Source organism: Cyrtonyx montezumae, unplaced genomic scaffold (genome assembly GCF_038088225.1).
Source record: "Cyrtonyx montezumae isolate F1298 unplaced genomic scaffold, pur_monq_1.0 scaffold_30, whole genome shotgun sequence".
NCBI lineage: Eukaryota > Metazoa > Chordata > Aves > Galliformes > Odontophoridae > Cyrtonyx > Cyrtonyx montezumae.
The window spans coordinates 2238023-2253021 of record NW_027072035.1 but is presented as its reverse complement, the minus strand read 5'-3'; the positions used below and the strand labels follow the sequence as shown (position 1 = coordinate 2253021).

Here is a 14999-nt window from a genome sequence, read left to right as displayed (position 1 = left end):
AACATGAAAGGTGGTAGAACGATATATATTTCATTTATAGTATCTGAAAATATCATAGAATAACAGAATGGTTGAGGTTGGAAGATAACTTTGAGATTACCTAGTCAAACCTCCCTTCTCAAATGGAGTCCCTCATAGCATGTTATCCAGGATTGTCCATACAGCTTTTGAGCATCTCCAGGGATGCAGATTCTGTAACTTCTCTGGGCAACCTCTTTTACTGCTTGATTACTTGCACAGTATCTTTTCCTCATGTTCAGATGAACTTTCTGTGTTTCAGTGTGTTCCCATTGCCTCTTGTTTGCTTGGTACCACTCTGAAGACTCTAGTCACATTTTCTTCATACCTCTCCTTCATATATTACACACATTGAGCAAATCCCTCCTAAGCCTTTACTTCTCCAAGCCATAGTGGCTCAGATGCCTCTAACTTCCCTCATATGCTCCAGTACCTTCATTTTGTAACCCTTTACTACAGTACTCCAGTTGAGACTTCACCAGAGCTGATGGAGGAGGTGACTTACCTCACTTGATCTGCTGATAATACTCTTCTTAATGTAGCCGAGGATACCACTGGCATTCCCGGACACTAGGGCACTTAATTGGCTCGTGGTCAGCTTGTTGTCAAGCAGGATTCACAGGTCCTTCTCTCAGAGCTATTTTCCATCAGGTTAGCTCCCAGCCTGCACTTGTTCATAAAATTATTCCTCCCCAGATGTAGAACCCTACGCTTGCCTTTATAGAATTTCAAGAGACTCCTCTCCGCCCATCTCTCCAATCTGTTGAAAGCCTTGTGAATAGCAGCACAGTCTTCTGGGGAATCAGCCCTCCTCGCAGCTTTGCATTGTCAGCAAGCTTGCTGAGGATGCACTCTATCCCTCATCCAAATCTCTGATGAATAAGGTAAACCCAGTTCTTCAGGCTGAACAATCCCAGCTTCCTCAGCCTGGCTTCATAGGAGAGGTGCTTCAGTACTCTGATAATCTTTGTGGCCCTCCACTGGACCCACTCCAGCAGCTCAATATTTTTCCTGTGCTTAGGGCCCCAGACCTGGATGCAATACTTCAGATGAGGCCTCATGAGGAAAGAGGGGCAATCACCACCCATACCTTGCTGGCAGCCCAAGATACAGTTTGCCTTCCAGACTGCAGTGCACACTGCTGGCTCATGTCTAGCTTTCCACAAGGACCCCTTAGACCTTCTCCATAGGATTGTTCTCCTGGTCTGTATACATATCTGGGAATGCCCCAACCCAAGTGTAATACTTTGCTGAAAGTTACTAGGTTCTCATGGACCCACTTCTCAAGATTCTTCAGAACAGACCTCTATGGGGTACCACTCATGACTAGCTTCTATCTGAACATAGAGCCACTAAACACAACCTTCTGGCTGTGACAATCCAACCAATTCTTTATCCATCAACTAGTCCACCCTTTAAATCCATCTCTGTTCAAGTTGTAGTGCAGAACCATGTCGAAAACCTTGCAGAAGTCTAGGAAGACATCAGTTACTCCTCTGTCCTCAAGTGCCATTACTCCATCTTATCATAAAATCATAGAATCGTGGAATCATAAAGACTGGAAAAGACCACTAAGATCATCTACTCAACTGTCAGCCCACCACTACCATGGCCGCTAAACCATGTCATAGAAGTCTGCAAGATTTGTCAGTCATGATCTTCCCTTTGTCATGCTGTACTGACTGTCTTGAATCACTTCCTTATCTCACATGTGCTTTAACTTAGCTTCCAGGAGTATCTGCTACATGATCTTCCCAGGCAGAGGCATGAGACTTACTGACTATAGATCCCCAAGTCTTCCATTCCTCCTTTCTTAAAAAATGAGAGTGGTGTTTTCATTTTTCCAGTCACTGGAGACTTAATCTGACAGTCATGACTTTTCAAATATGATGTAGGTTGGAAGCCACACCAGCTAGCTCCTTCAGGACCCTGGGATGAATGTTGTCTAGCCCCATACACATTCTGTCTCACAAGGCAGTCTTGGATTTACTCTAGTCTTACAGAAGGAGGGGCTCTATTCTCCTAACCCCCACCCAAAAGTGATATTTACTAGATCTTCTGAGCACTCATAATTGCATCTCATCATGGTCCATGTACTTGTGGATGTCAAGTTTGCCTAAATGATCTCTAGCCCAACAATCCTCAATCTAGGGCAAGTCTTCCTTTTTCAGACTTTCTCTCCAATTTGGTCAGGGGTTCCTGAGGACAGATCTTTACAGTGAAGACTGAAGCAAGGAAGATGTTCAGTATCTTTGCTTTCTCTCCATCCTCTATTGTGAGGGCCCCTGCTCTTTCAGTAGCAGGCCCACATTTTCACTAGTTTTCCTTTGTTATTAATGTATATGAAGAAGCCATTCTTGCTTTTGGTGTCCCTATCCAAGAAGGCCTTAGCCTTCTTCATTGTGTTTCTGCATACTTCGACAACATCAGTATATTCATCCCAAATATCTTGTCCCTACTTCCAGTTCCTGTACCCCTTACGCTTATGTTTAAGTTTTGTCAGGAGTTCCTTGTTAATCCATTCAGTTCTCCTGTCCCCTTCTCTTATTTCTTGCATATAGAGATGCATCATTCTTGAGACTGGAGAAAGTGATCCTTGAATACTAAAGAACTCTCTTGGACTCCTTTTTTAGTAGGGTCCATTCCCATTAAATTCTAATGTGGTCCCTGGACAGTTAGCTTTCCTGAAATCCAGGGTTGTGGTTTTATTTATTGCCTCGCTTTCTCCTCACAGGATACTGAACTTCACAGTGTTGTCATTACTGTAGCCAAGGATGCCCCTAGCCTTCACATTTCTAGTCAGTGCTTCCTTGTTTGCTAGTAGAAGATCAAGCAGTACATCTTTCCTCACTGGTTCCTCCATCACTTGTGTAATAAAAACCACAGATGTTTGAGCATATTTAAAATCACTCTATGCATATCAGTTTATATATTATTTACTTTACCCTCAACGGTATTTCAAATATGTTGATTAGTCCTTGCTCTACTTTGGAAAGAGACACAAATAGTAATCTCTCCCTCCTTACAGAAGAGTGAAGGAACCTAATGTTTTGTTTTGCTTGTTTGTTTGCTTTTGTTTTGACAATGCTACTCTCTAAACTGTAAAATTTTAGATCATAAATCTAAAGAAACTCAATCTGTTTAACTAGTCTGTTTTCTTTTTCAGACTTGCAATCCACTCCACTATAATTCTGCCACTGATCTACTTAATAATAGTAAGGAAAAATCCTTTTCGTTTTGCCATGGGGATGGCTCAGGCTCTTCTGACAGCCCTCATGATTTCTTCCAGGTAAACAAAAAGATTTATCTTCTGAAATGTTTTTAGTAGTAATGGCATTGTTTCTGCTCATATTTTTTACTACTTTGTAAAATAACCTGATTTCACTTGGATAGTTGTAAATCCCATGGAAGTTGAAATACTACATTTAAAATTATTTCTGCAGTACCCAAAATGGCAGCACAGATTTCAGTGAAGTTATGCTGGCCTTTTACAAAACTAGAAAAACTGCCCTTCCCAATATATCTTCAGGAAATAATTTTCTTGCTATTCAGCTCATTGTTCACAAACTTCCTAGAGTTTAGTCTATTTCAAGGTTACATACATAATGAAGATTCTAATGTTTAATTTTGAGTGTAACTAAGTCTTTGTTATTTCCTCCTATAATTAGAAGGAAGATCCTCCTAGTTGCATTTATTTTTTGTGTTTATTTATGTGCCAGTTCAGCAACTTTGCCGGTTACCTTCCGCTGTGCAGAAGAAAAAAACTTAATTGATAAAAGAATTACCAGATTTGTACTTCCAGTTGGAGCTACCATCAACATGGATGGCACAGCTCTCTATGAGGCAGTAGCAGCTGTATTTATTGCACAACTGAATGACCTGGAACTAGATGTTGGCCAGATAGTTACCATCAGGTAAGAATAAATTCATAACATACATTTTGTTTGTGTTGTGTTTTTGTTTTTATTTTGTTTTTGGAATGAATACTACATTTATTTTGAATAATTAATGGAAAAAGGTGAAACATTCTCATATGTTATTTCATGACCTTGCCTATGTGACCTGATGAGGAGGTGGGGTGGGCCAGGTATGCAGCATTGTCCTGGAAACTGCCATTTATCTCTCAATGAAAACACTCGGAAACTTAATTCTTCCTGTGATCTATCTAATCTGTGGGTTAGACATTCATTTACCTATATATTAACATTTGTAACTGTAACAACTGTTTGTTTGCCCGAGGAGCTATGGATTCTCCTCCAAGTGTCTGAGATGGTACTGATTCAAACATGTCTCATAGTCTTGTCACCAAAATTGGTAAATAATACTCCAAAGGAAAATTAGAACATAAGGTCTTCTTTCTGTTAGTGAAATACGTATATTTGTGTCAGAAAATAGAATTTCTGTATGCAACATTTACTCTGAATGCCTTTTCCTGGCTTTATTTGGGATTTAGTGTCACAGCTACAGCAGCCAGCATTGGAGCTGCTGGAGTCCCTCAAGCTGGACTTGTCACTATGGTGATTGTTCTGAGCGCTGTTGGCCTGCCAGCTGAAGATGTTACTCTGATAATTGCAGTTGACTGGCTTCTGTAAGTTTAAAGTACTTGATATTCTTTTTCTTTTTAAATGTTTACACAAGCATGTGAGTCTACAAGATAAGACAGCAAAATCATGTCTTGTAGGACTGCTCTATGAGTTGGACAAATATTCTTGTTTTGGCCAATTGGTAATAGCAGTGGCTTTAATTCTGATAGAAATCTTACAATGTGGAATGTCAGATAGTAACCTCACATCCAGAGGTGCTGTTTAACCAGTGGGCACAGTGTTATTAGATGATTATTATAGTACTTAGGAGAGAAACATTTGATAGTACCAAGCAGTACCTTTGGAGTTTCTCAGCTCCTGCCATATTTCACTAAAGTAGATGCACCATTAATAAAAATCATATGCAGCCACAAGCAGAACATCTCAGTTGATTTCCACAGAACTCATAAAATACACACAGTGGTGAAGATGGAGTGGAGCTGAATGAACTAGGAAAAGCTGGTCCTTCATTGTATATCCACACATACAGTAGACTATATGTCCGTTCTGCCAATATTAATTTGCTAGAATTTTTCTTTACTGAGTCCAGTGTCCAGCAAGCACACACTTGCAAACTTGGAAAGCATTACTTACACCTGATCCCAACCACTTTACCCCAAAGCACAGAAAATCCTCTCAGTCCCGTTAAGATCTTTCTGGAGGGAGGTATTTAACCTAAAGTCTTCCGTGTTCAATTTAGATATTTCAATACTACTACTGCAAAAGGAAGTCAGTGTCCAGCTTTATCCGATGTTTTACTGGGAAAGAATAACAAGATTTCTTACTTTAGGACTATAACTTTATAATACAGTTTTGTTTTTTCTGTCTCCTAAAGTGCCTGGGCTATAATGTTCAGACTGAGGTCTTGTTCATTTGCATTAACTCAACATAACTCATCAGTACAAATGCAGAGAATCATATTATGTAATAGTCTTTGCACTTACTTTTATTGGGCTTAAATTTACCTTCAAAGAAAAAAATCTCTTGTCCTCATCCACCTTTTTCAATAATTTTCTTGAAGGTTTTTTTGGCCTGCAGTCTATATATTTCATGGATACATTTACTTGATTTGATTATATAACTCAGTTTCTCAAGCTGTGGAGAGAAACCCTGGTCTCCAGAAAGAGTAGAGCTGCTGAAAGAATTCAACAATCAACACAATTTCAGAATAACATTATTTCTAAAAAATATAATTAATTAATAATTAATTAAACGACAACAACAAACCAGCTCCAGTTACTGTGCATTCGCCCCATCAGCTCTCTGCAACAACATCTGTTTGTCATGCTGCACAACCATTTCGTTTTTTCTAGCTCTTTTCCCAATAGTCATTTAATTTGACTAACAATAGGGAAGATAAGTACAAGCCACTGGCTTAGAGGTGTGTAAACAAAAAAAGTAAGAACAGAAAAATTGTGTAGATACTTTTCCCAGCCTTAAGAATTGTGACTCAGAGTTCCTAAGATAGAGGTGTTACTTTTTAAACAGTTCTCAATAGATTTATTCTTACATTAAATTTCCTTATTGCACTTTGAAGCATCCATAAATTTTGTGGAGATGAATTCCACAATCTATCAATGTGCTGTACAAAGCGTATTTTGTATTGTTTGTTTTAGCCCACTTCCCAAGCCTTTTATATGATACCCTCTAATTCCTTTATGGGAGTGAGATAGATAAAATAAATAAATAAAAGAAAACCCAGTCATTTCCTAAATTCCACTATATTAATGATATTATGGGCCTCTTCTCTAGGTTAGAAATTCAATGTTGCACATTTAGGTGTTCCATGAATGTATAGAAAATACCTGTTCAACCATGACACAGATGAATAATTGGAACTGACTCTTAGTTCCAACTGAGTTATTTTTTCAGATGAAAGTGTCTTGCCGTATAAAGAAAATTAAAGATTAATTATATGTACCAAGGGTCATGGCAATGCATTTTGCACCTCAGCAGGTGGAATGCACATCTTGGTGCCATGTAGATTATTAACACTTGCCTTTTGTACTCACTACCTAAAATGTATTATTTTGCAACTTGCTGGTAGTGGCTCATTAACTATCCTCTAGTTAAACTGAACTTGCCAAAGTTTTATTCCATAACCTTGAAGGTATCTTCCATATTTTTAATGAAGAGGTAGAATAGAAGGATAATGCAAAATGAGTTTCCAATGTGTCTCACTTATCACACAGCTCCTACTAGAATTGATTGTACCTCATCCTTCCCATATCAGTTATTTCCTTTCAATATGGAGAATACATGCGTTCTCATAGGGGTGTTCAGCAGCTGCAGTAGAAAAACATGTTTTGGACTGCTTCACTTCACTGTTGTTTTTGAAGACCCCATTGGCAATTTACAAACATAACTATCTTGCATGATTTTCAGGCTTTTCTATGAAGTAGTGGCAGATTATTTTTTATCCTGAGAGAAAAATCAGTAGTAGAAAAGTTTCACATTCCTTAACATAGCAATACACCTTTGTACTTCAACCCTTTAAAAAGGCTTTGGTCCAGAATACTGAGCTAAGTGCTCCTCTGGCTGAGGAAACAACTGCCAAAAAAGACAGAAGACATTATGTGAAATCTTCTGTTTTACCTCAGTCTTTCCTCCCATCAAAAGCGACCCCATCACAAAGTGAACCATGCTTTGCAGCCTGAGAAGGACTCCCCACAAGACACTTCAGGCCTATGCACAGCCCTTTGGTTACTGCTGTTAATAGACCACTGATGTGACTTAAAAATTTACACATCCTGTACAAAGTCCTTAATTTGGGAAGTCACTTTTCATTCTACAACATTTTTAAATTTAGTTCTAGAATTATGCAGAATCTGTATTGTGGGGGAAAAAAATGAGTTCACCGCTTTCTACAGTAGCTTACATTTATTAATAGGATTTTCTAAGAAACATACAGAATGATTTGCCTGAGATTTTTATTCCATAGAGATCGATTCAGAACAATGGTGAATGTCTTGGGAGACGCCTTTGGTACTGGGATAGTGGAGAAGCTCTCTAAAAAGGAACTGGAACAGATGGATGTTTCCTCTGATGTCAACATAGTCAACCCTTTTGCCTTGGAAACTACAATACTTGATAATGATGAAACAGAGACCAAGAAATCATACATCAATGGAGGCTTTGCTGTAGATAAATCTGACACCATATCCTTCACACAGACGTCTCAATTTTAAGGTCAGTAGCAGATGAAACAGAAGCACTAATGGACATGGCTATATGCAAGATCTTTAAAAGCTTAGAAGAAAATTGAGAATGGAGTATGTCTCACAAATATATGATTTAGTGCACTGACTCTGATACTCTTCACCAATTCTTCTCCCTTCTAATCACCTCTCCCAGCAATTTGAATTCACTACTTTCGATCATTGTTAAAGACAAAGACAGATTTTTTTTTAATTTTTTTTTAAGCATATATACTATTGATGAGGATATGAAATGCCTCATTGGAATCAGCATGCTCATAAGTTAGATTAATAGCTGGAATAGCCAAATGTGTTTTTCTCAGGAGTAGCACAGCATTCCACATCTCACCTGTGTTACAAAACACCTGTACAAAGACTGTTTTAACATCTTTGCCTTCAAAAAACATTGCACAAGACACCTACTGTAACTTGATCATGTGCCAAAAGACTCATTTTTGAAGCTGAGAGGTCACCACTAGGGCAGCTTGGTTTGGAAAAAAGCAGACCCACAAGGCCATGTAATAAGGATTGTAGTGCAAACAAGATTTCATTTTTTTATCATTAAATAATTGGGCACAGAAAAGTTTCCACTGTTTACGTAACCATGTTTCCCCATGTCTTTCATGTAAATTCCAGCTGCTGGCATTGGCTTTCAGAGTTGAAACAAACTGCTGTGGGCTAACCATTCTTGTATTTGATGGGTTTAAAAAACTTAAAACTTCTCCAGTTTAGGTGCTTTAATAATAACCTGATACATTTTCATCAGAAGTATCAGTAGATTACCTATGGCCATAACCAAATGTTAAACAGCCCAAAGTAGGCAGAGGTCATGAAGATAAAAATAGACTATAGAGCAACATGTAATGCAGATTCTAAAGCTTTACTCCTTAGAACAAAAATTATTATAGTATGAGGAGTTTAGGAGGCATGCCTTGTTATGGAAAGCAGCCACTGTCACTAAGCTTTTTACACAGTTTGGTTGTGTAAACATGCAAGTTTGCAGCAGCAACGCTACTACAATGCCAGCATATCAGACAAATTGTATCTCACGAAGCCTATCTTAACCCAGAAAGTCATGTGTCCTCATGGCTTCCTGTAGGATAATAAGCACTATGAATTTCCTCATGAGAAATCTCAATTTTCTAACTGATTTTATAAAAGATTTCCATGGTGCAAAAATCACTCTCTCCAGGGGAGTTTCTGTATGAAACATTTTGCCTTGCATATTACAGTTTGTTAGCAATTTTACCTGTAAACTGAATTCTTTGTAAGTAAGCTTGTGGTAAGCCTACAATTGTACTTGTATGCTGACAAAAACCTTGTGTACCATGACAAAAACCTATGTACCTGCAGTGTTACATACTCAAGTCAGGCATAGCTCTTGAATTTAAATAAATTAGAAGTGTGCCAAAGAAAACTGATTAAGAAAAAAATATTTACTGTAGGTTTTCACACATTGCACGTTAAACCAACAAGTCAGTAAGATGTAATACTGTATTTAAATTAAACATTGTAACATGCAGAAAAATTAAGTACTGGTTTATTCACAAAAAGGAAAATGTACAGACAGAGTACATCAAATTTTGTACCTGTGCGTAAATAATTTGAAACAGACTTCATTTGTACAGCTTTGCTTACAAGAAGAAAGAAAACACCAGTATCCACAGTTAGTGTATGGTCTATGCCTCGTCCTTCCTTTGCTTTTTAAACTCACCCTTTTACAACCACCCCATTATCTAGTCACCCCATTAAGATATACTGTGAATTGTGTTCCTAACATGCTTTAAATAAATATTTTTCTCCTTCATTCTTGTTTTAAACTCCAATCCTCTTTGCACTGGAGAGTACTGTGTTCCTTTCACTAGGGTAAGGAAGACAAAACTGTGTGAATCTATGACTTATGAAATCGTCACTAGTGATTCAGCTGTAGTTTGGGAAACAGTAGCTTTTTTCAATAAAATAATTACATTGCTCTTGGAAAAATACAGCACTGAGCAAGCAAACCCTTTGACTAGGGAAGATCTAGGCTTGGGGTACTCGTTTAAACCTGTGCTAAGTAACAGATTATTTATTTGTATGGATGAGATTAAGTATTGTTGGTGCTTTGTTGCCATTCAGTCACTACCAGGACACCCTAAAAATACTGTTAAGTCTTAAGATATTTCTTCTGACATATGATTTTGATTATCTACCTTTCTGTATAGCAGGAAACACCCTGCACAGGCCATGAGCCAGCAGTTTACCCCTGTGGCTAAGATGTTCAGTAGGATCCTGGGCTGCATTAAAAAGAGTGTGGCTAGAAGGTCAAGGGAGATGATCCTCCCCCTCTACTCTGCCCTGATGATACCTGACCTGGAGCGTTGTGTCCAGTTCTGGGCTCCCCATTGTGTAAAAGACAGGGATCTCCTGGAAAGTGCCCAGTGGAGGGCTACAAAGATGATAAAGGGTGTAGAGCATCTTTCTTATGAGGAAAGGCTGAGGGACCTGTTCAACCTTGAGAAAAGGAGACTCAGAGGGGATCTGATCCATGTCTAGAAGTATCTAAGGAACAGGAGACAAAGGGATGAAGCTGGACTCTTCTCTGCACTGTGTGGCAATAGAACGAGGGGAAATGGCCACAAACTGAAGCATACAAAGTTCCACACAAATGTGTGTGGGAACTTCTTCACAGTGAGGATGACAGAGCACTGGAACAGACTGCCCATAGAGGTTGTGGAGTTTCTTTCTCTGGAGACGTTCAAGACCTGCTTAGATGCCTTCCTGTGCAACCTGGTCTAGGGAGCCTGCTTTGACAGAGGGGTTGAACTACATGATCTCTAGAGGTCCCTTCCAACTCCTACAGTTGTGTAATTCTCTTCAGCTTTCTGGCCTGGAGCTACTGGAGAGCAGTAGAGCATGTCCCATCAGAAAAGCTTCTGCCTGCCAGGCATCTCTTTCAGTACCACAGGAGTTCAAAGGTGACTGTGCATAAACACAGTCAGGGTGTGCAGGTCACTTGCTCTGTCACCTTCCCTCTTAAGAACAGGAAAGGCCCAGCTGGGCACCGAGAAGGGCACCAAGAACCTCCTCCCCAGGACCCGAGAAAGGGGCCAGCAACTCGCTGATAGCTATGGTCCTGCTCGCTGACTTCACGGTTTCGGGCTCATCTGACTACAGGCAGTGGGCAGCGCAGCACCCCCTGCCGCTCGGCCGGTGAGACACGGAGCAGTGAGGTGCGTGCAGCTGCTGCCGCTGCCGCTGGTGTTCTGCAGAGCGGAGCCTCCGTCGTGCAGCTCTTCCCGATGGCCAGCTGGAGGCGCTGCGCAGAGTGCGTGCCACTCTGTACGGGGAGAAGGAGAAGGAATGTTTTGGGAGGTTTTTGTTTTGTTTCAATCTCCCTTTTACATTGGAAAGCTACTGTTTCGTGAAACTTACTAAACTATATGTTTTTCGACTATTCTGTGATTATCTTAGCGTGCAACTGTTATAAAGGCTGTCATCAGATATTCCACTGCCCACTTCCTTTGGAGAAGTATGTGCTCTAATGACAAAAAATATACATTTCTATTCAATTTTACTCAGTATAGATTCTGTGATAGAAGAGTATTGTGAAAAAGATATCCTTGTAGACAAGTGGCACAGAGTTTTCCAAGTTCCTCTCTGCTTGATGTCTGTACTAACTCTGTAAACTCTCACTGAATAAGGCTTCAGGTACAAAGGTTACTTGACAATTGGAACTTAATAACTTTGGACTTAGTGCGCCGGCTTAATAGTCTAATTAGTACAAACTTCTCTACCCTGAGCACCATAAACCTGGATTTAGTTATACATCCAATACATGATACAAAGGGGAGTCAAATACAAGGGGGAACATATTTTAGGTGGACCAGAAAGTCTGTAAACTCCAAAAACTTCAACTAATGAGGGAAGGAGGACGGACCATACAGTTGAGAGACAGGGATAAAAATGGAGGTTGTGCCTTCTGATAATTTGAGAGATCCTATGGGGATTGTGATATCCTTCTTTTATTTGAATAAAGAAAGCTAAAGACTCTCCTCTGTCTCTTTTTTGGGATAAAGATAATTGATAATTGCCTATTCGAGCAAATTTTTTCCTAATAGTTTGAGGGTTTGTCTGGGTAATTTCACCCTCTGGGGTTGGTTGGCATCTGGATGAACTGATGTGTACCCTAAATGGATTTAAAGCAATCAGCTAATTCTGGGGGCTGTTGGCACTTGAGGTTTGTTTGGGTTCTCCGGGCCATCCCAGAGACAGATGAAACAATGGACTGGGATGTCTGTGAAGAGAGAAGATAAAGTAATAAAGGAGAAGCAGAGGACTCTGCAAAGAAATATACTGGTGAGTCAAATGGGGACTGTGGGGAGTAAAAAGGGAAGGATGCCTGAAGAGGGTGGTAGTTATAATCTCTCAATACCCCTGAATAGCCCCTTAGGAATTATGTAAAAGTTCTGGGATAGCCAGAGACATAGTATAGGACAAGGAACAATTAAAAAGAAAGGCTATAGTGATTGCCCAGTTCTTACAACCTCCTCATGGAGGAGTGAAGGACCAAGTAAGACCACAAGGCAAAGGGGTTGGGTGACTCGTGAGGGTTAGAGGATTTGAACATCCTGCAGGGTTCAGCACTGTGTGCTTGCAGCCCATAAGGCCAACTGTGTTCTGGGCTGCATTAAAAAAGGGATGGCCAGCAGGGAGAGGGAGGTGATTGTCCCCCTCTACTTAGCTCTTGTGATGCTCATCTGGAGTACTGCACCCAGGTCTGGGGCCCCCAGCAGAAGAAAGATGCAGAACTCTTGGAATGGGTGCAGAGGAGGACGACTAAAATGATCAGAGGACTGGAGCACCTCTCCTGTGAAGAAAGGTTGAGGGAATTGGGCTTATTTATCTTGGAGAAGGGAAGGCTCCATGGAGACCTCATTGTGGCCTTCCAATACTTGAAAGGAGTGTATAAACAGGAGAGGGAATGACTGTTTTTGTGAGTGGATAGTGATAGAACAAGGTGTATGGTTTTAAACTAAGATGGGAGATTTAGGTTAGATGTTAAGAGGAAAATTTTCATTCACAGGGTAGTGATGCACTGGAACACGTTGCCCAGAGAGGTTTTGGATGCCCCATCTTTGGAGGCATTGAAGGCAAGGCTGGAGGTAGCTCTGGGCAGCCAGGCCTAGATAGCTCATGGCAGAGGGGTTGGAAGTTGATGATCTTTGAGGTCCTTTTCAACTCAGCCATTCTGTGATTCTATGATAAGATGGGAATCTCCTTGACCTAATCCAAGAAGGGATCAGTGTTGGAAATGTGATTTGAGAAACTCTGTGGAGACAGGCAGATCCAGAGAAAAGCCTTAGTCAGGAAGAAGTCCAGAGCTTAATGCAGGCATTAGGGAGAAGTAACTGCATGAACCAGTACAGGCTGGGGATGACCTGCTGTAGAGGAGCTCTGCAGGGAGGGACCTGGGTGTCCTGGTGGACAGCAGGTTGACAATGAGCCAGCAGTGTGTCCTCGTGGCCAAGAGAGCCAATGGCATTCTGGGATGCATTAAAAAGATCATGGCCAGCAGGTCAAGGGAGGTGATCCTCCCCCTCTATTCTGCCCTGGTGAGGCCTCATCTGAAATACTGTGTTCAGTTCTGGGCTCCCCAGTACAAAAAAGACAGGGATCTCTTGGAAAGAGTCCAGTGGAGGGCCACAAAGATGATGAAGGGCCTGAAGGCTCTCCCCTATGAAGAAAGGCTAAGTGAACTGGGTCTCTTTAGCCTTGAGAAAAGAAGACTGAGAGGGGACCTGATCCAGGTTTATAAATATCTAAGGTGTGGGGGATAAAGTGGCGAGGCCAGACTTTTCAGAAGTGTGTGGAGACAGGACAAGGGGGAACAGCCAGAAACTACAGCACAGGAGATTCCTCACGAATGTGTGCAAGAACTTCCTTATGGTGAGTGTGACATAGCACTGGCACAGGCTGCCCAGGAGTGTTGTGGAATCTCCTTCTCTGGAGATACTCAAGACCCACCTGGACACCTACCTGTGCGACCTGGTGTAGGGAACCTGCTTTGGCAGGGGGATTGGACTCGATGACCTCTAGAGGTCCCTTCCAACCCCTATGATTTTCTGCAGGCAGAAAATTAGAAATGCTAAAGCCCAGCTTGAAATTAGGCAGGCTACTGCTGTAAAGGAGAACAGGAAACCCTTTTACAAATACATTAACAGCAGGAGAAAAACTAAGGAAAATTTCCCTCCTTTACTCAACAAGGCAGGCAATATAACCACAGATGATAAGGAAAAGGCTGAGGTTCTCAATGCCTTCTTCACATCTGTCTTTAATAGACAGAACAGTTGTCCACAGGGTACTTGCCCTGACCTAGAAGTCCGGGACGGGGTGCATAATGCACCCCCTGTGATCCAAGCAGAGATGGTCAGAGATCTACTCCTCCATCTGAACTGCCACAAGTCCATGGGACCAGATGGGATCCACCCAAGGGTGCTGAGGGAGCTAGCAGAGGTGATTGCTGAGCCACTTTCTGCCATCTATCAGCATTCCTGGTTATCTGGAGAGGTCCCACAAGATTGGAGGCTTGTCGATGTGACTCCCATCTTCAAGAAAGGCCGTAAGGAAGACCCGGGGAACTACAGGCCTATCAGCCTGACCTCGGTATCAGGGAAAGTTATGGAACAGATGATCTTGAGGGAAATCACACAACACGTGCATGGCAATAAAGGGATCAGACCCAGCCAGCATGGGTTCACCAGGGGGCAGGTCGTGCTTGTCCAACCTCATCTCCTTCTATGACTGGGTGACCAGACAGGTAGATGAGGGAAAGGCTGTTGATGTAGTCTACCTTGACTTCAGCAAGGCCTTTGACATGGTCTCCCATAGTATTCTCCTAAGGAAACTGGCAGCCCGTGGTGTGGACAGGTTCACTCTTCTCTGGGTGGAGAACTGGCTGGAGGGCCGTGCCCAGAGGGTAGTGGTTAATGGAGTTAAGTCCAGCTGGCGTCCTGTTACGAGTGGTGTCCCCCAAGGGTCAGTTTTGGGGCCCATCTTGTTTAATATCTTTATTGATGACCTAGACGAGGGAATTGAGTGTACCCTCAGTAAGTTTGCAGATGACACAAAGTTGGGAGGATGTGTCAAACTGCCTGAGGGTAGGGAGGCCCTACAGAGGGATCTGGATAGGCTGAACAGCTGGGCTGAGCTCAATGGGATG

General features: G+C 41.4%; 1 protein-coding gene across 1 annotated transcript in view; it reads left to right on the top strand.

Annotated features, from left to right (window-relative positions):
• Positions 1-8006, top strand: part of SLC1A1 (solute carrier family 1 member 1) — a 62889-nt gene extending 54883 nt beyond the window's left edge. The window contains exons 9-12 of the mRNA XM_065744178.1: positions 3185-3307; positions 3738-3932; positions 4472-4606; positions 7543-8006. Coding sequence (XP_065600250.1) covers positions 3185-3307; positions 3738-3932; positions 4472-4606; positions 7543-7789 — 700 coding nt within the window. The 3' untranslated portion in view covers positions 7790-8006. The remainder of the gene's footprint in view (positions 1-3184; positions 3308-3737; positions 3933-4471; positions 4607-7542) is intronic.
• Positions 8007-14999: the final 6993 nt, after the last annotated feature.